Here is a 27,608-nt window from a genome sequence, read left to right as displayed (position 1 = left end):
GGTCATTTGAGACAGATAAAGTTCTCCAGTCACAGCCATCTGTTCCCCATAGTTTTGTAGCACTGATTTTGCATACATTTTTTATATCTTCCATGAACTCAAAGTCATTGCTTCTTGTGTCATAGCCAAGAAAATGAGAGAAATTAAAGTGTAAGATTTTGTTGGGTAGAGTTCAGTTTTAGAAAGTCACAAAGCACTGCAATGTCTATAACTTTTTCATTCCCTCAAGTTCATAAAAGAAGTCTTTTTTTTCCTATAAATAGGAAACATCAATTTAAGAATTGCCAGTATATATATGATCTTAAAGCCTTGACATGGATGAGGCCACCCAGGAAGTGAGTGAGCATGCTGCTGCTGCTAAGTCACTTCAGTCGTGTCCAACTCTGTGCAATCCCATAGACGGCAGCCCACCAGGCTCCCCTGTCCCTGGTATTCTCCAGGCAAGAACACTGGAGTGGGTTGCCAGTTCCTTCTCCAATGCATGAAAGTGAAAAGTGAAAGTGAAGTTGCTCAGTCATGTCCGACTCTTAGCAACCCCATGGACTGCAGCCTACCAGGCTCCTCCATCCATGGGATCTTCCAGGCAAGAGTACTGGAATGGGGTGCCATTGCCTTCTCCGGTGAGTGAGCATAGATATTAATAAAAGTCCAAGGACTGGGCTATCAGAAGCAAGTTTCAAAGGAGACAGAAAAGCAATGACCAGTGAAGGAGAACCCAGAAAGTAATATTCTGAAAGCCATGTCATGAAAGTCTGTTAAGGAGGAAGTAATTGTGTCAGGTGTTGCTGCATAGGTTGCATGAGAACTGAGATAATCACTGAATCTGGGAAACACACTAGTAATTGGTAGGCTTGACAAAGGCTGTTTCCAGGAAGTGACTGGAGAGGGCTCTGGAGAGAATGGGAGAAGTGGCATTATCATATATAGACAACTCTTGCATGAAATAAAGGGGGAGCAGAGTAATGGAACTGAAGCTGGAGGGAAATGTGGGCTCACAGGTCATTTTTTTTCTAAGATGGAAGATAATGTACCTATTTTCAGATGCTATGGCTGATGCACAATAGAGATGGGACAATTGCTGAATTGATTTCCTTGATTAAGTGGGAGAGGATAGATCAAATGTTAAATCCATAGACAGTTCCTTTCTTGTAACAGGAAGGTAGAGAATCTAGGTAGAAATTCCGGTAAGTTGATAGATTTGTTGAGCATGTGCAGAAATTCTCTTCAGTTGCTTTCTTTTCTCAGTGAAACATGTGCTGAGGAAGCACACTTTTAAGTCAAGATATGTTAACTGCCAATTCCAGTGCACCGTTTATAGTCTCAACCCTTAACTTTTCTGTTAAGTACTGTAACGGTTTAGAGTAAGACACATAGAACCAGACCGCTCAAATTCAGACTCTGCCACTTGTCAGTGGCAACTTACTTGCCAGTGGCCAGAGGTAAATTTCTTTATCTGTCTGTGGTGCTATAATTATTAAACGAGTTAATGCATGTAATGCTCAAAGCAGTGCTGCCTGGCTTAGAAAGATTTGATGATGTTGATGTTAGCTATTATTATATTTAAATCTTTCTTAAATTCATTTCCCTTTACTTCTATTATACAGTTTTTAATTAGATCCCACTAAATAAATGGCTTTTTCTGCCCATTGCTAGTTTTTATACACTTGGTTTGCCAAAGTTCCATCTTTAGCCCTTCTCTCATCTTTCTGCTCATTCTCTCTCAAAGGTTAAATTTATCACCTGCATTTGCTTACAAAGTTATCCTGGTTATCTTTAATTTTACCTGTTGCAAGAGCTTCCCTCATAGCTCAGTTGGTAAAGAATCTGCCTGCAATGCAGGAGACCCTGGTTTGATTCTTGGGTCGGGAAGATCCCCTGGAGAAGGGATTGGCTACCCCACCTCAGTGTTCTTGGGCTTCCCTTGTGGGTCCGCTGGTAAAGAATCCGTCTGCAATATGGGAGACCTGGGTTGGGACAATCCCCCAGAGAAGGGAAATGCTACCCACTGCAGTATTCTGGCCTGGAGAATTCCATGGACTGTATAGTCCATGGGGTCGCAAAGAGTCAGACAAGACTGAGCGACTTTCACTTTCACCTAGTTATCAAATCCTATAGACTTCTACTTAAAAATTTCTTCCATAAATTCCCTTCTTTCCATCCCCTTACCTAAGGGTTATCACCATTCTAATCAACTGTCAACAGCATCATGATCAGCTTTCCTAGTCTCTCTGTTCAGCTTATATACATTACCAGTATATAATATCCTAGTTTTCATCTACTCAAAAATCACAACCAAAAAAAAAAAAAAAAAATCACAGCCAAAAAACTTATTTCTAGATTGTAGGTAACAATCTACCAAGTTAAGTAAATGCTCTAGCTTTGAAGACCATCCACAATGGTTCCAATCCATCTCCCCAGTTATTATCTCAAATACCTTTCCTCCGTGGTTCTTTGGGTCCAGTTTTTTCTTAAATGTATCTGTAATTTTCTACTTATGAATTCTGCCTAAAATGGTCTCTTCTATTACCAAAATTCCATCTATCTTTCAAGAGCTATCTTGAATTGTCTCTTTTATGTAAACTTCCCTGATCATTCCAACTGAATTTCTCTTTTGAACAGTAGCATTTTCTGCCCTGAATAAATTTATGTTTACTTACCTACAGTAATATTGCATTGAGTAACATGCAAAAGCACCCTAATTGCTAAATAGTGGTGTTGTTCAGTCGCCAAGTTGTGTCCGACTCTTCATGACCCCCATGGACTGATGCACATCAAGCTTCCCTGTCCCTCACTATTTCCTGGAGTTTGCCCAAGTTCATAGCCATTGAATAGGTGATGCAATCCAACCATCTCATCCTGTGTCACCATTTCTCCATCTTCAATCTTTCCCATCATCAGGGTCTTTTCCAACAAGTCAGTGTTAGTTATGACAAAATTCTTACCCAAAAATAATCACTGGTATATGCCAATGATACTGCCATTGTTCAATATACTTATGGAAATTCATCAAGGTAAGCCACATACAGGAAGGGAAAATCAGTCCAATTACTTTATATTTGCATTTTTAAACAAAGAAAGTTATTATCTATCTTAACCATATCACTTAATTCTAAATAAAAAATTCCTAATGACTTTTAAAATTCTTACAAAGTCTACAGAGGACAAATAACTACCATTAACTAAAGATATATATTCAAACAGATTATGAAAGAAATTACTAAAGTCCACAAGGTATCTTAAGTGGTGCCAGCATCCCAAGATAGGAACTATTCTGAGATTAGCATTCATTTGAAAAGAACACATCTGTCCTTAACACCTATTTCACAAATGACATAGCATATGTAGGGACTAAGTTTGGGTTCTAGTGAAATCTGGGTTCAGATTAAACTCCATCACTTACTAGTCATAACCTGGAGCAAATTACTTACTCTAAGCCTCAGGATTTCTCACCTGTAAGATCTACTTTCCTCATAAGTCTGTTCTGATAAAAGAGGTACTGCTTACTGAGCAGTGCTCAATATAGTATAGGATCAGCAAACTAAAAAAACAAACAAGTAACATCCTGAGACACAGGGAGTTAAAAAGACTTACTCAAGACAAGGATTAAGTCTCATTATGGGTAGTTTATAAAGAACATAAAACTCCTTTTAGTTCTTCAACAATACATTTTAGAAGCTGTGTATAAATTATTTACACACATTATTTGTAATAATTATAATAAAAGCAAAAGCACTCATTTCTGACGTTTTCTCCTGGGTTTGCTTAAATCAAGAAATATAAAATATGAGTTCAGTTCTCTAGCTCCGAAGTCTCACAGACACAGGCTTCTTTTGTAAGATTTCTTCCTGCTCTCGGAGTTAATTTCATCGTCTGCGTTATGGTTCATCTCTAAAAGGGAGGTTGTTGCTTTTCCTTAAGGTCTTTTGCAGTCCTTTGTCTCTTTCCACCTTTTTTATCCTAATACTCTATAATATTGCCTTAAACTCCAACTAGGACCTAAAACATGTAACTTTTAAAATTTTAAACTTTTTATTTTTTGCTGTTTTGCAGGGCATGCGGGATCTTAGTTCCCTGACCAAGGATCAAACACATGTCCTTTACATTGGGAGCACAGAATCTTAACCATTGGACTGCCAGGGCAGTCCCCACATAACCTTTTTATTTTTTTCCCACATAACTTTTAAAAAAAGGGTTAATTTGATATCATAGACTGTTTTAACTTCTGGTCAAGCATTCATTCTCTGACACTATTGCCTAGTAAACTTCAGTTAGCAGGAAGGAGCTCTAATGGCTCCTGTGTACAATCCATTCTCAGTATGTCCTCAACAGGCAACATGAAATGGAAGGATATTTATGGTTAAGAATTTGGACTTCTTTGGATACTTATTCTGATCCAAATACTCCTAAAAATAAACCAAAAGCATTAAGTGCTTAACAGAACTGCATCTTGTCAGATTCTTGGGGGGGGGGGGGGGGGTAAAAAAAGAAACTACACACTGTCTTTTAGAAAAGGATTGTTGTTTTTTTTTTTTTTAATTAGTAAAGAGAAGAAATCGGCTAAATTCTCAAATCCTATTTGATTTTACAAACTGACCTATAACATCATCCTTGGACTCTCCCTGTGTCCATTTCACTCACAACACACATTCTCATATATTCACCTATGTGAGGAAGGGATTTCCTGTTAATGCTATTCAGCCAAGACCAGAAGTAACCTTGTCAACCTTGTGATTACCCACTGAAGGTTAAGAGATAGACATTCCCTCTCCTCTATCCACTTAACACCTCTTCCTTCTTCACTCTGTTCCAGGAAAATGGTATTGATCACTTTTGCTCCAAGATGAGGTCAGAAGTTTCCATTATCCAATCATCCATCCATCCATTCATTCATTTATATATACATAAATATCAATGACAAGATTTTCTTTTTCCATAGCAATTGCTAGAAGTCTGGAGGAAAGATCACCTGAAGACCCAAACTCTGATACCTATGCGTGTGTGAAAAATATCATACTGACTTTAAAAATAACTCTTTAATCATATTCACATAAGAGGAATAAAGGGCAGCACCAGGCTGACTAGGGAAGGGAGCCAGGAGTTCTCCCTCTGTCCAAATGTCAGCCTGGCACCGTTCTGAGATCACGCACACAAGTGGGGCTGGGTTTGGAAGTAGAATAAGGGAGAGGACTGAAGAGACAAGGTAAGAGGGGAGAGAAAGGGCTTGCAGTAGTCTCAGTCGGTGGACTCCAACACAGATTCACTCAGCGCAAGGTCCCAGTAGTGCTCAGCCCCATGCTTTTTGAAATGCTCCCGAGCCATGTTCTCTGTAGGGCACTGTTTGAACTTCATCTCCCCAAAGCTCCGGTCTTTGGCTGTACCCTGGGAAAGAGACAAAATGTGTAATAGAAACACTGCAATTTCTAATTTAAATCAGATATAACAGTCCTTTATAAAACCTGGTAACACTGTGTAGCAATGTGTCTAGCTGAAAGTGATTTTATGGTAAAAACAATTCTAACTTCTACCCCCCTGGGTATCTGCTGAATTCTCCTGACTTTCTATGGGTTTGTTTTTTTTGACTGAAAGCAGGATTTCTGTGCTCTGGTGCCTGGATGGAAGAGTACGTCAGGAAGGACTATGGAAGATGAGACGGGATGAATTTGTTTCCAGCCAGGCCTCTAGGACCTTTAAGGAGAAAGGTGTTAGAGGCTAAAAGGACTCTTTTCACAAGACTTAGTGAGATCTTCATACGAGCAGGAGGCTTTGGGGCCCAATGACCAAGAACAATACAGGGGTGAGGGAGTGGGGCTACTTGCAGACAACTACAACAGAAAGATACAGTACTCGGTGGAATCGTGTTCTCACCAAAGTCTGCAATGTAAGTCACAAATGCAACCTCAAGAGGCTTTTCAGGGACCAGATTCCAAAAAGGAGGCAAGAGCAGAACTCGGCTTGTTTCTGAATCTGAGAGATAATTCCTGAGGACTCTCAGAGATAAATGAAGAGAATTTTAAAGAGATCATGGGGCTGGAATATTAAATATGCAAGTGGGGACTTATGAGACATACAAACAGTTATTATGGTTATTATCACCTAATTAGTATGCATAAATTGGGAGGAATCTGGGATAAGACAGAAGGACACATGAAAAACAATCAGTAGCAATTATCTACAGAGAGGTCTTAAGGAATCAGGGAGCTGGAAGGGACTATTTCAGTAAGGTTCTGTGTGGTTAGAATGTATTCTAATGAGCATTCTTTTGAATTAAAATATTACTTTTTTTGGCCACACTTCGGGGCATGCAGGATCTTAGTTCCCTAAGCAGGGATTGAACCCATGACCCCTGCAGAAGTCTGGAGTCTTAACCACTGGACCATCAGGGAATTCCCAAAGTACTACTTTTATAATAAATAACTGGTTCCTGAATATGAGCACATTTAAAACTAGAAGATACTCATGTATTCAACCTAAAAGAATAAAATGAAAAAATTAAGTCAACATAAAGGTAGAATATACTTACAATGTATAAAATGTATTTTGAAGTGGTAATATAAAGGATTACTGCAGTATATCAAGTTAAGAATACAGTTACTGAGGAAAGAAACCTTTAATGCTTCCTGGAGAAATAGGATAATATTTTACACTCCACAAAGGGTGAATGATCACTTAGTTCACAACTTGGCCTGAACAAGCATATTCACTCATTTATTCATTCTTCAGAACTCATAGTGGTTCACTAAGAAAATTTTAGAGATGAAAGAATTGTACAACCATAAAAATGTTCCACTTAAACAGTGATTTAGTCACATTTTATGAAGCATCATTACATATAATTAGGGTTTCCACCAAAAAAAAAAAAAAGCAAGGGAAAATAATATCCACATTTTATAGACAAAAGCAACAGTATTTTATATTAAATGTTACTTAATTGCCCAGCTGCACTGCTAGTAAGTGATACTGCCAACTTAGTCAACTTTATATTCTTTTTTTTGGCCATGCCATGCATGATCTTAGTTATCCAGCCAGGGATCAAACCCATGCCTCCTGCATTGGGAGTACAGCATCTTAACACTGGACCACCAGGGAAGTCTGCAACTTTATACTCTTAAGTCTAGTACTTCTCTCACTATATCCAAAGAAAAATTCTACAATTCATTTCCCTCTTTCCAAGTGTCATGTCCATGACTGTGAAATAAATAGAGAATTTGTATTCCTGCCACCAGTTTTCCCCAGATGGCATAAACTATACACACATCAGTTTAACTAAAATATAACCAGGAAGGATTTGCTGCCAAATACTTAACAATGAATTTTTAAAAAAAGCACAAATTACTTAAGGGATTAGTTATTATTTATAAACAGTCAGGAATTAGCTAAAGTTTTGCCTCACTGTTTAACAGAGGATCACCTACCTCCCAGACTAGTACACATTTGTTGGTTTTCTTCACAGCTTCCTCATCAGATTCCTCATCATCTGGAAAAGACAATATAGCTAAATCTTGCTCTAGACTTAGACTAGACACCAAGATTTAGGTTCCAAACAAACAGTATTCAAGCCTAGCCAAATTTGTTTTAAATATTACCACTTTTTCTCATGTGTTGGGATCAAATATCTTCTGTTACTCTTTATTTCCCCCCAATTAGACTGAATCTCCTATCAGACAGGGACATTAATTAATTCAACAAACATGGATTGAGTTCAACTCTGTGTGAGCTGTGCCAGGTACTGGGAATAAGGAGATGAACAATAAAAACTTGTCCTAAGCACTTCAGATGCCAAAACAATAAGGTCCATTCTCAAGGAGTTTTTAGTCTAATGAAGAAGGGCAGATATACGGAATGAAAATATCTTAGAACACTTGCAAAGCAAAATACAGGTCAATTATCATAAAAAGTGTACTTTAAGTACAAAAATACAATAAGGAAGAACATAAAGTAAAAGAAGGCCAAAGTTATGAAAAATAAGGTTCTCTGCACATGGTAAATACTAACCCAGGTCTTCAAAGAAGGGAAGAATAAATATTGATAGAAGAATGATGGCCAGGAGGATGTCAAATAAATAAATACAAGATAAACTTGGGCAAAAGAAAAGTATATTTTTCTGAATGAAGCAGAGATTTTTTTGGTCTAAAAATCTTTTTTTGCCTTCAGTCCTTTAAAAAGCTTCTTATCAAAAAACCATACACTATAGACAATGCACATATGAGCGTGCAGCTTGCTGAAAATTCACAAACTAAATATACTCATGTAGCCTATATACCATTTCTGGGCTAACAGAGAAACCAGCAAGTAGAAAGGCCTAAAGGACAGGCAGGAGAATAACTAATATTCATACAGTAAATACCTTATGAATGTCTAGCATATTTAAAGTCCAAAAGGGTTTTTCTAAAATTCTTGAACATTATCTAGTATTTGCAAGAGTGTTAGAGAGAGGGAATAGATGAATGGACTGAGTACCATCCCACCCACCTCCCATTTAATCCCCTCTAACCCCCATTCACCATCTCCCTTTGTGTTAGATGTCTGTTCATCCCACTTTATCCGATGCAGCATGAGACGCTTAAATTTCTTCTGGGCCTTGGGGCCTAGAAACAAAGAAGAAGAATTTTGCCAGAGTTGTGGAAGACAATGGGGTAGAAGGAACCTCTGAGCTCACTCAACGCTCAGACATTAATATGGTAGTTGAAGCAATCCCAGGAGCCACATCTTAGGTTCTTCTACTTCAATAAATAAAGAAACAGAGGCCCAAGATATTTAACACAGGTTTGACTCTAAAATACCATCTTTTTTCTCATTTCTCCCCACCATGCTAATCACTTCAAGGCCTAGGGTTGCCTCAAGTTTTCAGACTCACCCCCTTCCACTACTACCACGTTGACATCCTTGTGCAGTACCACCACCCCTGTCAGGTACAGCTGCCCAGCATTGGCCTCAATCTTGAACTTCTTGGCTGGGTTGCTCAAATTTCGAACTCTGGAGAAGGGAAAGTTTAGTTATGGGTTTCATTTTAGCATCAGTAGCTGACTGAATGGAATGGCAAATAAAGATGGATCCAAAATAGTTTTCTTTCTAAAAACAAAGGCATTTGGAGTAGGCAAATATACTAAAGCTTAAAAGGCAGAATTGATGAATCTAGAAGTGTTTCTACTGTCTTAAACTTCTTCAAAGTCTAGCACAGTACACTTTACAACACGTAGCAGGTAATCAGAATTTACTTTAAGAACAAAGAAGAGCTACTAATAACCATCATCCAAAAAAATTTATATGCTTGGTTATTCTTGACAATATAAAGATCAACAAATTCTTTGCCCTCTAGATGCTTATAATATAAAGTAGTCACAATGCTATGCACGAAAATTTCAATAAGAATACATGAAAAACTGTTAGTGACAATTACCCATAGTGAGTGGTCCTGAGGATCAGAGACTAGGAAGGGGACTTTTTCAGTAAGTGTCCTTCTGTATTGCTAGAATGTTTTTATCTTAGTAAGCAGTCACTACTTTTATAATAATGTACCATTTCTATAATCAAGAACTAGTTACTAAACATGAGCACATCTAAATAAGAGACATATATATACTTGACATAAAAGAGTAAAATGAAAACATTAAATCAACACAAACGGTAGAAAATAATTACAACACATAAAGTCCATTTTGGAGTGGAAATAAAAGGATTACTGCAATACATAAGGATAAGAATACAGTTAACTGAGGAAAAAAACTTTTAGTGTTTCCTAGAAAAACAGTATTTTATGCTTCATAAAGAATGAATGAGCCTTAGTTCACATCTTGACCTGAACAAGCATATTCACATTCATTCTTCAGAACTAATATTAGTTCACTAAGACCTCAGAGATAGAAGAGTAAGTTTTTAACCCTCATCGCTGTAAAAGATCTACTAGCTCTTGATGTATACCAGGATCATTAAAGAGAGTGGAGTTGATGTTAGGTATGCTTTATACCAGTGATTCTGCCTTGAGCACTTGGAAAATGTTTTGGTATTTCTAAGGGAAAGGCTGGCCCAGTCTGGACACCTACCTATATACAGATATGTGTACCCCCTGTGAAATGTCTTCTTTAAGCTTTTTAATTTTCTTGACCTTTCTCTGTTCTGCTGTAAGTTTTCGGGCAGCATTGGCCTCTTCATGCGCTCTGTCGTGACAGGAAGGACATCCACAAGTGAGAAAGGCATTGAAGATCAGAAGCAGGGCTGAGGGAAAGAGAGAGCAACGGAGAACTCTCCCCTCCCTCCAAATATGGATCCCCCAGAAGAGTTCGGGAAAGGTACCTGCCCTGGGTTTCCACCCAATCCCATGGCACTTACTTCTGTCTTTTTGCCATCTGAGCTCTGACATGGGCTTCTACCTTCGTGGGGTCTTGAACAGCTTCTGTTCCTAATACTCGCATCAAATTTGAAATTCTCACTGCAGTGAAGAGATGACAGAGATCAATCTCCTAAGTCACCACTCCAGCTAGGGTAATCTGCAATCTCTTCCTACCAATTCATACTGTTCACCTATTGCAAATCTGCTCAAAACTCACTTCCTCCAAATACTTCTACCTTGAAAGCCCATTCAATTAATTCAGCATTTGCAGGAGGTCAATTAATATCAATAATTGGTATACATTTACTCACACTGCTTGAAAATTTATGAAAGAAAACAAACTTAATTTTGTTAGCATTTTTCACTTTCACTGTAGCATTTAGTGAAAGATCCTATACATAACAGTGCTCACCCAAAATACTATTAACTGATACTGGAAACTATAGGAGTGAAGTTTATTATTAAACTGCATTTTCATTTTTTAAACATTTAAGAATTATGTACACAACAACTCTGTGCAAATACTCCAACTACTATCTCCATAAACTTCAAGACTATTATTCTTCCAGGAAGGTAAGAATGTTAAATGGTCAATATTACTTAAGAAAAAGGCATAAATGACTTCTCCAATGACTATGTTGACCTGATTTAATAAAGACAGTAGAAAATTTGGGAAAGGACAAACCAATGAATGATTCTGAGAAACAAAAGCATTCAAACATAGAGAGATACTAAAGTTCCTCTAGAATGACAGGAAGAAAAACTTGCCACCCTTTCTTCCCTGCCTCTAAGATCTGTACCTTTGGGTTCTGGAGGAGGCATCAGGCCCAGCCTGACCTTCTCTTGTAGCTCCTTCTGCGCTTCCCTCCTCGTCTGCCGTCGAAGTTTCTTCTGTTCCTTCTTGGTCAGATATACTCCCAGAGTAACTGGTGTGTCATTGTCAACTGTCAGACAGAAAAATCAATGTACCAAAGCAATAAGCATATTACAGGGATATGGGTGAATATCAATCACAGTAAAAAGAACTTTACAGCAACACAGATGGACCTAAAGATTGTCATACTGAGTGAAGTTAAGTCGGACAGATAAAGACAAATACATAATGCTTATATGTGGAACCTAAAAAAAGAGTACAAATGAACTTATCTTTTAATAAAACAAACAGTTACAGCCGTTGAAAACTTAAGGCCACCAGGGGCTAAAGGGGAGAGGGATAAATTAGAGGACTGGGATTGACATATATCCATTACTATATATAAAATAATTAAGGATCTACTACATAGCACAGGGAACTCTACTCAAGGCTCTATAATGGCCTATATGAGAAAAGAATCTAAAAAACAGTGGGTTTATGTATAAATGATATACTGTGCTGTACACCTGAAACTAATACAACATTGTAGATCAACTACGTCCCAATAAAAAAAATTTATTTAAAAAAGGACATTAAAAAAAAAAAAAGGACATTTAGCTTGTTTTTAGGTATTTTTAGGTCATGATAGCAGTATTACGGTTATGTTTTTATTAAGTATTCTTAGAACTACCCTGGTAGTACAGTGGCTAGGACTCTGTGCTCCCAGTTCAGGGGGCCTGGGTTCAATCCCTGGTCAGGAAGCTAGACCTCACATGGTTCAACTAATAGTCTGCATGCCACAACTAAGACTTGGTGCAGCCAAACAAATAAATAAATACTTAAAAAAAAAGGAGTAAAAAGTATTCTTTTCTTTCATGAGTCATTTCTAACTTGTTTTTCTTTAAGCAACTGAACCCTTTAATAAACTAAAATGTGGCAGATATGGAAAAAAAGATTAGAGCTGCTCTGACTGCTCTGTGTGAGGATTTGGGGTAGGCAGAGGGTATCCAGAATCCCACTTGGATCCTACCTACTAAACCTCAAGGTGTCTATGGAATCCAACTTGAAAACCACTGGCCAAGATGATGAAATTTCTAATTTAAGAGTTACAGGGATTGGGAAAAATCCTCTGGGCTCCCAAGTCAGATTTACTCAATTTATTAAAACAAATAAAACTCCCTACATTCTTCTAATGATTCACACTGAAGACAACTAAATAGATTCTGATTAAATACAATTTAGTGTTTATTACCTTTTTATTTATCTCAAAGTCTCAATCTATTTTTCTGAATTTATTAGAGATCCTGATAAACAAACTTACTGAGTAAAAACTAACCTCTGTTCATCTCAAGTCTGATGAAAGTATTAGCATCTTCTGTGGTCACTTGAAAAAGGAATGTTGGTTAGTGTTATCTCTACATATGAGAAAATTCTGTATTGTAGTGATTTATCCAGGGATTTCAGGTACAACTAAAACCCATCTCCTCTGACTAAGCCAACAGACTTTCACTACAAAACACAAAAACAGAAAGGCTGAAGACAAGGCAGACTGAAGATGGCAGGGGTTTAGTGGTCGTGTGCTAGACTAGAGTTGCGAGTCAACACTACTGCAAAAGCCCAATTTGAAATACAGATATACATCAGTGAGGCCATCTCTGGTTTAGACCTCAATGCTCTGTGACAGCTGCACTGTACAATACTGTAGCCACTAGCCACATGTACTATTTAAATTAAAATTGAAAAAAATTAAAAAACCAGTCCCTCAGCTATATTAGTGTAACTCAGTTTTCAAGTTCTCAGTAGTCATGTGTGAATAGCAGCTATAGCACAGACAGCCCAGACAGAGATTACATCCATTATCACATAAATTCCTATAGGCTAATACTTCTCTAGGGCTTTGACTGAGTAATCTCTACATTACCTGGAGGGTTGAGCTGGGCTGGATGTTCAACAAGATTTGTGATTCCAAAATAATCTTCTCTCTTGGGATTTTCCTCTGTACTAAAATTGGAGGAAGAAGGGAAAACAGGATATGTGGGTAGAGACGATTCCAAGAGAGAGGCAATCTCAGAAACACAATGAAAAAATCCACTCTCCATAGTGGATTCTCAACCTGTTTTTTCTACCCTAACACACTTAACAGATACCACATTCTGTCATTAGTAACAATAATTCTCTGGGACAGTGGTTGACAAAGGAGGCATAAGGAAAGGCTGAGACACAGTCTCCTTAAGTCATGTATCAGAATAATGGAGCAGATATGATTAAAGCTCTCTGAATGTTTCTTACATGTTTTATTTATCATTCTCTCCCTCACCAAGAATCCTTTCTCTCTTCTAGGACTGGATCTTTAATATATGTAAACATCTGTTATAAGTAGCAAAAGAAGGTAATTAAGAAAATGAATATGCTAAAAACACTAACAATGTATAACAAAGCAAGCAGAAAATATTTGTGTCCAACCTCCTACATTGATTGATCCAAAAAACTAAAAAACAACCCACAGAACATATTCTTTATAAGCATATGAGCTTGTATATGGTTATGTTTGCCTTAGATTTAAAATTTTTATGTAATGCATGAATACCATCTTTCCCATGAAAACTCTAGTCTTCATAAAAGGTATTAACCAACAAACTCACAGGTCAAAGCCATTGGGGATGATGTAAGAGTCCCACCACTCAATTTCAGGGATGTCGCCTTCCTTCAATTCCTTCTTAGGAGCAATGAGGGCCAGTCTAGTTGAAGTATGAATGCCTGTTTTTCGAGCAGCCTGTGAGATCTCTGCCTGAAGCTTCTCTAGTTGAGCCTAAAGACAAGGTAAGACAAGAAGATAAATTGGAATCAAAGAAAACAGGGAAGCAGTAGAATCCCAAAACTTGAAACACTCCCTTGTTGAACTCTTTACATCTAACACAGCAAATTCAGATTTTCTGAAAGCTAAGAAAAAAGAGCTGTTCTGCTTTATTTTACTCATTACTTGGTTGATTTCCATATATTTGGCTCTCATTATCACCCCTCTATCCCAGTGTGTGCCTGCAGCAAATATGTAGAAATGGAATTTTATGGAAAACTTCTGAGAGGATGAAAACAAGAAGGTAAAAGTCATTGAATATATGGTCAATTAAATTATCCAGGAATGTGGATTGTCTGCAGCAAATTTTAACAGCAGGCTAGCTTTCCTCAGATGTCCTGAGGTTTCTGAACAGTTTCCCTCCACTGATTGTTGTATGTAGAGAATTTTCAAATTCAATTTCCTTTCTACCTAAGTAGAATGTAAGTAACTAAAAAAAAAAAAAAAAAGAATGTAAGTATCTGAGAAAACAAATCACTAAAAATCAAGTATTCCAGGAATAAACACAGTATTTTAAAAATTACTCATTGCTTTACTACTTATTTATCTAATTGCCAAAAACAGAGAGAATTAGGTTGACAGTATTTCAGGACTATATTCAGTTTCCTTTGTCACCTTCCTAACTTATTCAAATTTCTAGATTTTATTCTAAGCCAGATACCTTTGTCCGTAATCGCTGGGCAATCTTTTCAAATTTGCCCTTGTCGTGGAATTTAAAAGTGCGTCTCTGGCGCTGGGAAGGGGCAATTGAGACTCGTGGATCAAAAAAGGTATTAGATTCCATGTCTTCTGATGGCTTTTCTTTTAGCTGTTGCTTGAACTGTTCTCTCTTCACAGCCCGAATATTGGCCTTCAGAGTCGGCATTCTGTGTGTCAGCTCAATCTCCTTGCCTGTTGCATCTACAGTTCGACCTTGTTCATCAAGAATCAGTGGTGTAGGTTTAGTTTGATCTTTTAACTCCACCTTCCTGAAAAATAGCCCAAAAGAGGAATAAATCCCATATAAAACAATAAGGCAGTCAAACAAACAGACAAAAAATACAAACAAATCAAAACCCACCAGAGACAATTAGGTTACAAAGTTCTAAGGAATATAAACCCATCAATGAATAATAACATCTTGACTGAATATATAAAGCTGGACAGTTGAGTATGGAGTATAATCAGATGAAATGAACTTACAAATTACAATGGCAAGAAGTTGGAATCCTATCATTCTTTACTCCTGAATTCTTGAGTCAGGGAATAGCAAACCAATTGAGGTGCTAAAAATAAAGCCTATCACCTTTACCCAGTTGCAGAGAACTCTCAGATCTGGTCTCCCTCAATGTGGTTTAATGGAAATAGCTCTTGAATTAGGAACCAGGAGACCTGATCCTATTCCTAGCTCCAATACTGGAGGAATAATCTTAATTTTAGTTCTACCAATCATAAAAAGAAGATAATTAAACTCTGTAACAAGGAAACCAAGAGAATAAATTCAACTAGTATTTACTGAACATATATAAGAAACATGAAACTAAGAAATGACTTAAGTTCCTTGGAAGAAGAGGATCAGTAACACTCAAAGGTATTTACTGCTTCTCAAGCTTCAGAAAAAATGAGTTCCATGAAATAGATACTCACGGGGGAGCAATGCCCATAGCATGGAGATTGGCTAGGCCCACCATGTTGGCATTGCCGATGAGCCCTGGCTTCAAGGCCAGCTGGGCTTGGATGCGGGCTTGTAGTTCAGCTGCTTTCCTTGCCTTCTCTATGGCATCATTCATGAAAGTGGCGGCCTGGGAGGGCTGAATAGTGTTGCCAATTGGAAGTCGCTCTGGTTGGGAGGATGAAGGAGTCTTTGGCTGTGAGATAGAGAAAAAGAAATCAGCATCAGAAAAAATTAACATAGGCAAACAGATCTCTGTCTTTTACACATACATACACACACACACACACACACAAACACACACACACACACACACAGTGGTGGTAAATTGAGGGTGGAACATGCAGTCATTTTCTGGACTCTCATTTGAGTGAGTGGCAAGAAATTCTGTGTGTTTAACAGTCTTCTTTTCAGAGAAACTTGATTACAATACCTGAGGTGTAGGGGGGCTAATGAAGCTCAGTTGCTTTTTCCTTTCCTCAATTTGCCGTGTTGCTGCCTCCATCATCTGTTTGATCTGCTCGCAGTGGGGTAAAAAGTTGGAAAACAGTTAACACCTCTTTTTTATTTCTCCCATACAGGTTCCTAAACTCAAAGGGCCTTTAGGTCTAGAGAAACTAGTATTTTCTGAATGATCCCATCATATTCTGCCTGTACCACAGGCTAGCAAATTTAGTAAAGATAAGGTTACACAGTTGATCACTGGAATTTTTCAACCTATCTTCCCAAGGCAGGACTGGCATGTTAAGTAGTAACACAGCTTGATGAGTAAGACTCTGGAGTCCGGGAAACCAGAGTTTCAATCTTAACTCTGCCATTTAATGCCTGTGTGACCTTGAATATGGTATTTAATTCTTAAATCTCCAAGTGTCTAAAAGGAGTAAAAACAGTACCTACCTTACAGGGAAACTGAACATTTAAATAATGCATGCAAAACTAATAGAATACATAAACATTATTATTATACTTAAAAAAGAAAAAAAAAAAAAAAAACACTATTGGTCCCTGAGTTCCTAGTTTGGGTAACCAGAGTCCACTTGCTTCCTAGTGGAGACTTGGGACCCAGGAGACTTGCTGCCTAGTCTCCATAAATCCCTTCCTCTGTCCTAAGGAAAATTCAGAAAAATAAGCTTTGAGAACATGATCAAGTAACTCTTCTTGAATTTTCCAAAAGAGTCTGCTGTCAAGGTACTTCAAAGTTATTTTTTTAAATTTATTTTTAACAATTTCTTAAATAGTGACATATTTATATAGATTAAATTGCAAAAAGTATACTCTGAAAATATTTACTATTTATATGGTATCAGAATTTTTAAACAATGCCTATTTTAAATACACAGATAATTTCTATTAAAAAAAAAATAGAAGTCAATCCGAAATTATTTAAGTGGATTAAGCTTTCTGCATTATATTATATGGAAATTCTTCTCTGTCATCATGCTGAGTTCTAATTATTTCAATAATTTTCTTAATGACACAGTGAGGTAGATATCTGTGCAAATGATGTATGTAACACACCTTCCTTGCCACACAATAGATGCTCAAAATGCTATTTCAATAGCTTTCAACTGGGCTGTTGTTGTCATTCAGTCACTAAGTCACGTCCGACTCTGCAATCCCATGGACTATAGCCCGCCAGGCTTCTCTGTCCATGAGATTATTCTGGCACGAATACTGGAGTGGGTTGCCATTTCCTTCTCCATTCAACTGGAATCTCTTCTGATTATACCAAGAAATGGTGAAACATAAAGCAGAAAATAAAATTTCCCCAATGCTAACATTTAGTTTAAATTAAGGACACAATAAATCCATCTCTTTCTTCTTCAACTCTCAAAACCACTGCTTCCAGTTCTTAACTACTAACCTGGAGCTTAGTCAGCATGCCAGGACTCTCTGAGGGAGGCCCAGGGATCACTTCTGGCTCCTCTTCTACCTCCTCAAAACGGGGTATCCGTCGCTTCTTTACTCCTGATGATTCCTTGGAGATCTCAGAGTCATCACCAAACACTTCCTAAGGGAACCCAAGGTGAAAGAAGAGTTGTATCCTTGCCCATGGGAGAAGGGAAGAACAATCCTAATCCTTATTAGTATTATCTGGCTTTTCCCAGAGTCTTCTATACCCTCCACCAAATGGACCATCTCACCCATCTCAACTTCATTATTTTCCTACTCCAGTCAAACAAATTTCATCCCCATATTCTTATAAACGTTCCCATCCCAAGGTCTTTGCAAATCTTACTGCCCACATATGTAATTATCTTCCTCAATTTTTCCCTCAATTCAAACCTTGCCTAAAACTCACCTCCTCCAGGAAGTTTTCCTCATTAACAATCTCATCCCACTCTGATCAAACTGTTGTTTTACATCCTTTTAGCACTTAAGAACTTGGTTCATACTAGGTAAAATTACATTGTTGATATTTGCTTGCCAAGTGTTAAGTTTTTCAATGTCACTATGTACTTTCTCCCAACTAGCATCTAAGCTCTTCCAGGATAGGGGTTTTCTCTCTTCTTCAATATTCCCCAATAACACTCTGTTCTCATCTAACAGTGGGAACTCAAATATGTTGACTAAATTGCAGGATGAACTTAACAGGACCAAGAGTGGCCAAGTGGAAGGGACAATGGGAAAAAGCAAATGTACACACCGGTGGTAGGCTTTGGGTGACATCCCCTCTTCACTAGGAGGGCTCGTGTTTTGCAAGGACATATCCTCGGCCAGGGGCGAGCGCTTCCTGGAACTCCTACAGTTCAAGAAAAAGGACTCTCCCATAATATATTGTGTGGGATGGGGACTGAATGGACCAAAATGGGACCCAACTCCCAAGGCTATCTAGATTTCCTTCAAGAAACCATTTTTATTAATCCCACCCAATGTAGTCACTTTATTTGTAGCAGGCCCTCAGCACTTATACAGTAGCATGTCCTACCAAAAACATAATCTTCACTCTATAGATCTGTGAATTTCTCCTTAAGTGTAACAAAATTCAACTAAGTCTGAAACTTTATAGTCAACCTTACAATTTCCATGAAAACTACTACTTGGATTTTATTTTTGTGACTGTATTTTGTTTTGCCCTCCCATCCCCAAACCCTTGAACTGCAAATTCCTTTAAGGCAAGGACTATCTTTCATTCCTCTGATCACCCTGCAAACCCTAAACACAAACAGCACACAAATTTCTATTTCTCTTGGTTCCACAGCCTAGTCAGGGACCAAACAGACATTGCTTATTCACTCTTGCGCCTCAGGAAAAGCAAAAGGATAGCCAAGGAATCAAAAGCACTTTAGAAGGTTTGATGGAAGTCACAGAAAAGATTTTAATAGACAGACAGAGAAAAGAGATAGAACAGCTACTTGACACCGTTAATACTGAAAGAGACCATGACCAATCAGCAGCTACCGGATAAAAAGTGAAGAAAGTAAGGGAATAATGATGGTCCCTTTAAGTATTCCACTTATGGGGACAGGTGACTGGCAATATGCTGTACAGCAAAGAGTAGGCCCTCAAGACATACGGTAAAAAGTGAGTTCTTAGGTATCCCATCTACAAGTCATTGCAGAGAAATATCTGAAAAGCAGGAACAATGAGGTCTATAGCTCAAGGAGCAGTGAGGTCACATTCTGAAGCAATCTATTAGGCCTCAAGTAAATCAAAGCATAAAATCTTAAAGTAATCAATTTATATATTTTTTTTAAATGGAGATTTAGGGAAACATAAGAACCAAAACTCCTAACTGTATATGAAAAAGAACAAAGCAACCAACTGTTTTCTTGGAACATTTTAACCCATGAACTTAGGCAGTTCATCACCATAAGATGGCGATAATACAAGTTCACCCCCTCTACTTCTATGTCTAAGTACCTCTCTTAAACATCAGGTATTCTAATAGTGGATATTAAAGTGTGATCCAGGTAAGCTCAGCAACTTTGTTACCATTCAAAACACTCATCAGATAGTTAACTGTAACCTACCTTTAGCTCTCGTTTCCTGCTCCGGTCACTGCTGGACTTGGAATGCCTAGAGCTTCGGCCTTCCTCCACAGCTTCAAACAGTTTGTCCACAAATCGGAGAGTAGAATCATCAAGAAAAGGTTTCAGATGGTCTGACAGGAAAAAAAAGAGGTGGCAAGGTTGAAAAGGTAAGAGTATTTCGTCCAGATACCAACACTGGAATTTTATGCCTAGGAGGGAGGGAAATGCTTTCTTAAGTTTTTTGTAGGATTCTCATAAATAATCTTACATGAATGATTTTGCCCCATGAGATAAAAAAATACAGTTTTAATTTTTTGGAGTAGGAAGTAGCAGAGCCAGAGCAACCTGTTTAGGTTGAGCATCAAAGTTTAGGATGAATAACCACCATAACTTTTCCTAAACTGCAAGCTGGAGGAGACTACCATTAACAAAATCTACTTCCTTCAATTTTTTTAATGTATTTTATAGAGACTTCTATATGTTTAGATGTTGACCTGAATATACCCATCTGACTTTAGCATATTTCCTAAGTAAATATAATTTAGGTAACTCAGTACAGCGGTCAAAGAAATCAGTCTGAGTTTCAAAACATGTCACAAATAGCATTAAAAAAAAAAATAATTATTTAGGCTATTTCCATTATAATGGAGAGTGAAAAAGCCACCTTAAAACTAAATATTAAAAAAAAACTAAGAGAATGGCATCCAGCCGCATCATTTCACAGCAAATAGATGGGGAAAAGGTAGAACGCAGTGACTGATTTCCTTTTCCTGGGCTCTAAAATTACTGCAGATGGTGACTGCAGCCATGAAATTAAAAGACATTTGCTTCTTGGCAGGAAAGCTACGGCAAATCTAGACAGTGTGTTAAAAAGCAACGACATCACTTTGCTGACAAAGGTCCACAGAGTCAAGGCTATGGTCTTTTCAGGAGTCAGGTACAGTTGTTGAGAGCTGGACCATAAAGGCAGAAAGCTGAAGAATTGGTGCTGGAGAAGATTCTTGAGAGTCCCTTGGCCAGCAAGGAGATCAAACTAGTCAATCTTAAAGGAAATCAATCCTCAGTATTTCATTTAGGATCCATGCTAAAGCCGAAGCTCCAATACCCTGGCCACCTGATGCGAACAGTCGACTCACTGGAAAAGACCCTGATGCTGGGAAAGATTGAAGGCAGAAGGAGAAGAAGCCAGCAGAGGATGAGATGGTTGGATGGCATCAGCAATGCAATGGACATGAACTTGGGTAAACTTCAGGAGATGGTGAGGGACAGGGAAGCCTGGCGTGCTATAGTCCATGGGGTTACAAAGAGTCGGACACAACTTGGTGACTGAACAACAACAATTATAATGCAAGAGAAAATAAAATGTGGCCTGACCTTTTTTCAGATGCTTCTAACACAGAGAATTTGGGGGAAGTTCAAAGTAGCATTTGTGGTCATCCAACATGTTAAGCCAAAAGATTCAGAAAGATTCATACATACCAGCTGCTTTCTTCTTGTCCATGCCCTTCCCCACACAGTTCAGTGCTGCTGTGACCACTGTGGGCTCTGAGAAACCCAGCACCCTCTTCACTGTCTTCTCTATCCATGGTTTCAGTTCATCTAGCTCCCTCTTAGATAGCGCCATTCTTCGGGAAAAGGAGGATAGCTCAAAACAGGATTCAATACTGCACCTAAAAAGAAATCAGTAAAGTTAGAGGACAGGAAAAGACTAAAATGACCCCAGGCAATGATTAGTATATCAGGAATGCTTTCCCCACTGCTATTCTCAATCCTGGGCAAGTTCTTCTAACTTCATTTCAAGCCAAATACTTTCCACGTATACTTCAAAACAGAAAGAACTACATTCTGTTTGATTTTTACCCCTAACTCAGTAATATCATCAGCTAATCAATGAAATCTGTGGAATAAACAAACCAACCCTTGGGAAGAACCTAGTCTGAGAAATGAGTTCTAGCTTCTTTTCTGATTATCATATTCAACAAAGACTGTCAAACATATAACATGAAAACAAGACTGAAAAAGCCCACTCACAGGCCAACTTTTCTATTCTTCCTACTTCCAGGCAGGCATTCCTTAACCCAGGGCTTCTTTTAAGGAACATAAATAAGAGATGGCTTATCCGGGTTACATCTTATATTAAAGCTCCTAATCCTCAAGACTGTTCTGTCATATTTCTCTGTATTCATTGTCATCCCAGTGGGAATTCTGTACCCAGATCCTTTTCTCTTTTGTTCTACAGGGTCTCTGTCATAAGTAATCCCTCAGTTCAGAAAAGGTTACCCTTTTCATATGTATATGAAAGGCTGATTCATTCTGCTGTACAGTAGAAACTAACAGAGCATTACAAAGCAACTATACTCCAATAAAAATTAATAAAAAAAAGATTACCCTCATTTTGGATGTACTTTTTTCACCTTTACCTTTATTATTCTACTTTTTAGCTTAATAGAGAAACCATCATACAAGACTCTACAACAATCTGTTATTTAATGCAAATCAGTACAATTCTTAAACTATTCATGCTTACAGTCTTATCTCCTACTGAAATCTCAAAACTCTACATGAGCAGAAAGAAAATTTTATTTCCATAATTTCCTCCATACTGTCTAAAAGACAATAAATTAGACTGACCTCAATTCCAAGTTAACCTCCTCCCAGAAGTGCCACACATCAGGGTTCGATCTGGGTGTCAATTTTTCAAGATGTTTTAAGACATCTTTTCCCTAAAAGGTACAGCTTGATTAACTTCTACATTGTTGGCAAGTTTATCCTCTAGAAGACCTATTGCTAAATAATGTATATAATTTTGGTATAACCATATGAAACTAGTAGCTTAAAGTCATGAAACTAGAGGTGAAGTATTTTGTGCCTCAGTGACATGTAATATGAATAAATCTACAGTGGCTTTATTTACCCATCACGAGATAGCAGTATAGCCTATCAATCTCAACATGTTAACAAGAAGCATATTCAGACACCATAGAGTGAAGAGCTCACACACACCTCTACCATTTACCAGCCTTCTGACAAGTAATTCCTCTGAGCCTCAGTTCACTCATCCTACAAAGTGAGGACAACTGTCATTCTTATAAGGCACTTAATTCATTCAATAAATATTTACTGCATACCTAGTAAGTTTCAGGCAGCCTACTGAGTGCTGAGAATACACACAATGGTGAACAAGACAGACAAGAATTCTTGCCTTAACAGAATTTATATTCCACTGGAACTGAATCATAGGCTAGAAAGAGTAAACAATTTGAAAATCCAGAGCTACAAATGGGGCATCACTCTATTAGATGAAATGTGTGCCCAAGCACGATACTAACAAATGTACACAACTTCAACCCATTCCTCCATAAGATAACGTGCAAACTAAACAGCCAATGGGCAAAGTAAAAGTTCGAAACAGTAACGAGCTTTGTCACTAATCAATTGTTCAACAGTAGCTGCGTGGGGTAGGGGTGGGGTGTGGTTCTGGTGTGGAAGGAGAGGAAGGCAGAATGATCTCTGAATGAGCAGGGAACAGAATTTAATCTTCTGAAGGATTCTCTTTCTCTGTGTTCTTCTTTGCTACAAGTCGAATTTCATCCTTGAAACTCCCATTCGTTTCTTTTTTGCTCATCCCGTCTCTCTGACCAGCCCCCACTCACCTGTTCTACCCCAACTCCTCATCTCAGTGCGAGTCCCCTCAGCTCGTCCCTTTCCCGCCCCCGCCCTTCCCCTCTCAACAACCTCATTCCAACCCGTTCTCCCACAGAACCTTGTTCTTTTCTCAGCTTCCTTTCCGCTGAACCTTCCCGCCTCTGTCCTTCTCTGAAACTGAACCCTACCCCAAACACTAGGACAACAGGATACCCCCTCCGGGCCCCGGGCCACTACTCACCTCACAAACTTCAGCCCCTGAGACGGAGCCCGAACGTTACACCGGAACCGGAAACCCTCTGGCCGCCCTATGGCCTGCCGTCGCTACCGCCACGGCCGCCGCCACGCCGCGGTCCCACAACGCGTGACGAGGGAGGGTGGGGCCGCCGGTTCGCGCAGCCGTAGTGGCTACTTTCCGTCCAGAGAGGGAGCGCATGCGTAGCGGAGCCCTAAAGTTTTACGTTGGCTAGTTCCTCGCCTCATCAGTTTCCCCAGGTAAAGGTGTGCAACGTTAGTGTTACCTAAAGCATAAATTGGGCTGCCTGTAGTATTCCTAGTGTGGCGAATAAGTGCACTACGGTTATGCTAGAACTAAAAGCAGGGCTTCTGCGTTTGGGCTAAACCTGGACTTTCTAGTACAAAGTAAAGCCTCCAAGAGTCGTGATCCCTAGCTTTAAGGATCCCTAGCATCCCCTCCTTAGCGTTTGTCCCTAACTTAACAGTGATGCCAGAGATCATGGTAGCCCCTCACCCCTTTTAGTGTTGTTGTTGTTTTTTTCCCCCTTCCATTCTTTCACGGAACAAATAATGACTATTACTATACGTCATGCATCCACTGAGATTCAGTATTACTTAATGATTTAAGCAACAGCACGAGTTTTAAAGCCGTCTGTATTTATATTCCAGCTCTCCCACTCATCTGTGACATTAGGCAAGTTCCTTAAGCTGTTTCCTCACCTGTAAAAAAAAAAAAAATTCACCTCATAGGGTTGCTGTGAAGACCACAAGAGTGGTCAGAGAGTTCAGTAAAGATTCTCAGAGAGTTCAGTAGAGCTGCTTGGTATATAACAATATATGCAGTTGGTTACATACATGTAGAGGTCCTAAACTTACATGACAAAGTCTAAACTCCTGATTCTAACCACCATCGTCCTCCCCAAACCAGCTCCCAACAGTCTCCCTCATTTCAGTTAATGGCCACCATATTTTTACAGTTGATGAAAAATTGAAATTATAATGGAGTAATCATAGTTCAAAAAAGATCTTCACGACCCAGATAATCACGATGCTGTGATCACTCACCTAGAGCCAGACATCCTGAAGTGTGAAGTCAAGTGGGCCTTAGGAATCATCACTATCAACAAAGCTAGTGGAGGTGATGGAATTCCAGTTGAGCTATTTCAAATCCTAAAAGATGATGCTGTGAAAGTGCTGCACTCGATATGTCAGCAAATTTGGAAAACTCAGCAGTGGCCACAGGACTGGAAAAGGTCAGTTTTCATTCCAATCCCAAAGAAAGGCAAGGCCAAAGAATGTTCAAACTACCACACAATTGCACTCATCTCACACACTAGTAAAGTAATGCTCAAAATTCTCCAAGCCAGGCTTCAGCAATCTGAAACCGTGAACTTCCAGATGTTCAAGCTGTTCAAGGAACCAGAAATCAGATTGCCAACATCTGCTGGATCATTGAAAAAGCAAGAGAGTTCCAGAAAAACATCTATTTCTGCTTTATTGACCATGCCAAAGCCTTTGACTGTGTGGATCACAATACTGGAAAATTCTTAAAGAGATGGCCTCTTGAGAAACCTGTGTGCAGGTCAGGAAGCAACAGTTAGAACTGGACATGGAACAACAGACTGGTCCAAATAGGAAAAGGAGTACATCAAGGCTGTATATTGTCACCCTGCTTATTTAACTTATCTGCAGAGTACGTCATGAGAAACCCTGGGCTGGATGAAGCACAAGCTGGAATCAAGATTGCTGGGAGAAATATCAATAACCTCAGATATGCAGATGATACCACTCTTATGGCAGAAAGTGAAGAGGAACTAAAAGGCCTCTTGATGAAAGTGAAAGAGGAGAGTGAAAAAGTTGGCTTAAAGCTCAACATTCAGAAAACTAAGATCATGGCATGTGGTCCCATCACTTCATGGTGGATAGATGGGGAAACAGTGGAACAGTGACTGACTTTCTTTTGGGGGGGGGGCTCCAGAATCACTGTCAATGGTGACTGCAGCCATGAAATTAAAGGATGCTTCCTCCTTGGAAGGAAAGTTATGACAGACCTAGACAGCATATTAAAAAGCAGAGACATTACTTTGCCAACAAAGGTCCGTCTAGTCAGGGCTATGGTTTTTCCAGTAGTCATGTATGGATGTGAGAGTTGGGACTATAAAGAAAACTGAGCACAAAAGAATTGATGCTTTTGAACTGTGGTGTTGAAGAAGACTCTTGAGAGTCCCTTGGACTGCAAGGAGATCCAACCAGTCCATCCTAAAGGAGATCAGTCCTGGGTGTTCATTGGAAGGACTGATGTTGAAGCTGAAACTCCAATACTTTGGCCACCTGATGCAAAGAGCAGACTCATTTGAAAAGACCCTGATGCTGGGAAAGATTGAGGACAGGAGGAGAAGGGGATGACAGAGGATGAGATGGTTGGATGGCATCACCGACTCAATGGACATGAGTTTGAGTAAACTCCAGGAGTTGGTCATGGACAGGGAGGCCTGTTGTGCTGTGGTTCATGGGGTTGCAAAGAGTCAGACATGACTGAGTGACTGAACTGAACTGAATCATAGTTCAGATATACAAAAATGCAGCTGGGAGGCCATTAAGGATCTGGTTTCAGACACATCTCTGCCTCACTGAGAACCTGAACTTTCTTTGAACTATACCAGACCTAAGAATACCACTAGTCATATTCAGAACGACACATGCCAGCTGCAACTTATGGTCTCAGGGTCTTCCCGGGTAACCATGCGACAAATTCAAACCCCAGCTGACCCTTACTTAACAAATACCAAGTCAGGACTTGGTGCTTTCACTGCTGAAGTCCAGGATCAGAACTAAGATCCAACAAGTTGACTGGTGCAGCCAAAACACACACACACACACAAAAACAACCTTACTTCTTGCCAGCTCCAATTATAATTTTGATAAATAACTCATGTACCTATAATGTTGTGGGTTTTACCTTCATAAGCCTTCCACATTTTGTAGTCCAGTTCAGTTCAGTCCTCAGTCATGTCTGACTCTTTGTGACCCCATGGACTGCAGCACACCAGGCTTCCCTTTCCATTACCAACTCCTGGAGCTTGCTCAAACTTGTGTCCATTGAGTTGGTGATACCATCCAATCATCTCATCCTCTGTCATCCCCTTCTCCTCCTGTCCTCAATCTTTCCCAGCATCAGGGTGTTTTCCAATGAGTCAGTTCTTCACATCAGTGGCCAAAGTATTGGAGCCTTAGCTTCAGCATCAGTCCTTCCAGTGAATATTCAGGACTGATTTCCTTTAGGACTGACTTGTTTGATCTCCTTGCAGTCCAAGGGACTCTCAAGAGTCTTCTTCAACACCACAGTTCAAAAGCATCAATTCTTCTGTGTTCAGTTTTTTTTAATAGTCCAACTCCCACATCCATACATGACTACTGGAAAAACCATAGCTTTGACTAGACGGACCTTTGTAGGGAAAGTAATGTCTCTGCTTTTTAATGTGCTGTCTAGGTCTGTCATAGCTTTTCTTTCAAGGAGCAAGTGTCTTTTAATTTCATGGCTGCAGTCACCATCCACAGTGGTTTTGGAGCCCAAGAAAATAAAGTCTCTCACTGTTTCCATTGTTTCCCCATCTATTTGACTGGATGCCATAATCTTAGTTTTTTGAGTTTTAAGCCAACTTTTTCACTCCCCTCTTTCACTTTCATCAAGAGGCTCTTCAGTTCCTCTTTGCTTTCTGCCATAAGGGTGGTGTCATCTGCATATCTGAGGTTATTGATATTTCTCCCTGCAATATTGATTCCAGCTTAAACTTCATCCAGCCCAGGGTTTCTCATGATGTACTCTGCATATAAGTTAAATAAACAGGGTGACAGTTTGACATACAGCCTTGACATACTCCTTTCCCAATTTGGAACCAATTCCATTGTTCCATGTCCAGTTCTAACTGTTGCTTCTTGATCTGCATACAGATTTCTCAGGAGGCACATAAGGTGGTCTGGTAATCCCATCTCTTTAAGAATCTTCCAGTTTGTGATCCATACAAAGGCTTTGGCGTAATCAATAAAGCAGATGTTTTTCTGGAACT

General features: G+C 39.0%; 1 protein-coding gene across 6 annotated transcripts; it reads right to left on the bottom strand.

Moving 5' to 3' along the window:
* Positions 1-5,014: 5,014 nt before the first annotated feature.
* On the bottom strand, positions 5,015-23,665 carry PRPF3 (pre-mRNA processing factor 3). 6 transcript variants are annotated; one of them, XM_070467289.1, is made up of 18 exons: positions 23,546-23,665; positions 22,291-22,382; positions 21,139-21,329; positions 19,660-19,790; positions 17,550-17,696; positions 16,119-16,202; positions 15,661-15,881; positions 14,696-15,002; positions 13,823-13,989; positions 13,102-13,181; positions 12,517-12,564; positions 11,128-11,271; positions 10,327-10,426; positions 10,041-10,154; positions 8,855-8,973; positions 8,502-8,585; positions 7,413-7,474; positions 5,015-5,379 (listed from the first exon to the last, which is right to left on the bottom strand). In XM_070467289.1, exons 3-18 carry the CDS (start codon positions 21,281-21,283, stop codon positions 5,233-5,235), a joined length of 2,100 nt encoding a protein of 699 aa, XP_070323390.1. In that variant the 5' UTR covers positions 21,284-21,329; positions 22,291-22,382; positions 23,546-23,665; the 3' UTR covers positions 5,015-5,232. The 6 variants fall into 6 exon arrangements, 5 of the variants coding, with proteins under 5 accessions (XP_070323390.1, XP_070323388.1, XP_070323389.1 ...); XM_070467287.1 differs by lacking the exon at positions 23,546-23,665 and adding an exon at positions 22,663-23,282; XM_070467288.1 differs by lacking the exon at positions 22,291-22,382.
* Positions 23,666-27,608: the final 3,943 nt, after the last annotated feature.

This window comes from Odocoileus virginianus, chromosome 5 (genome assembly GCF_023699985.2).
Source record: "Odocoileus virginianus isolate 20LAN1187 ecotype Illinois chromosome 5, Ovbor_1.2, whole genome shotgun sequence".
Taxonomy (NCBI): Eukaryota; Metazoa; Chordata; class Mammalia; order Artiodactyla; family Cervidae; genus Odocoileus; species Odocoileus virginianus.
The sequence above is the reverse complement of the archived record's forward strand: the minus strand, read 5'-3'. Positions and strand labels throughout refer to the sequence as shown.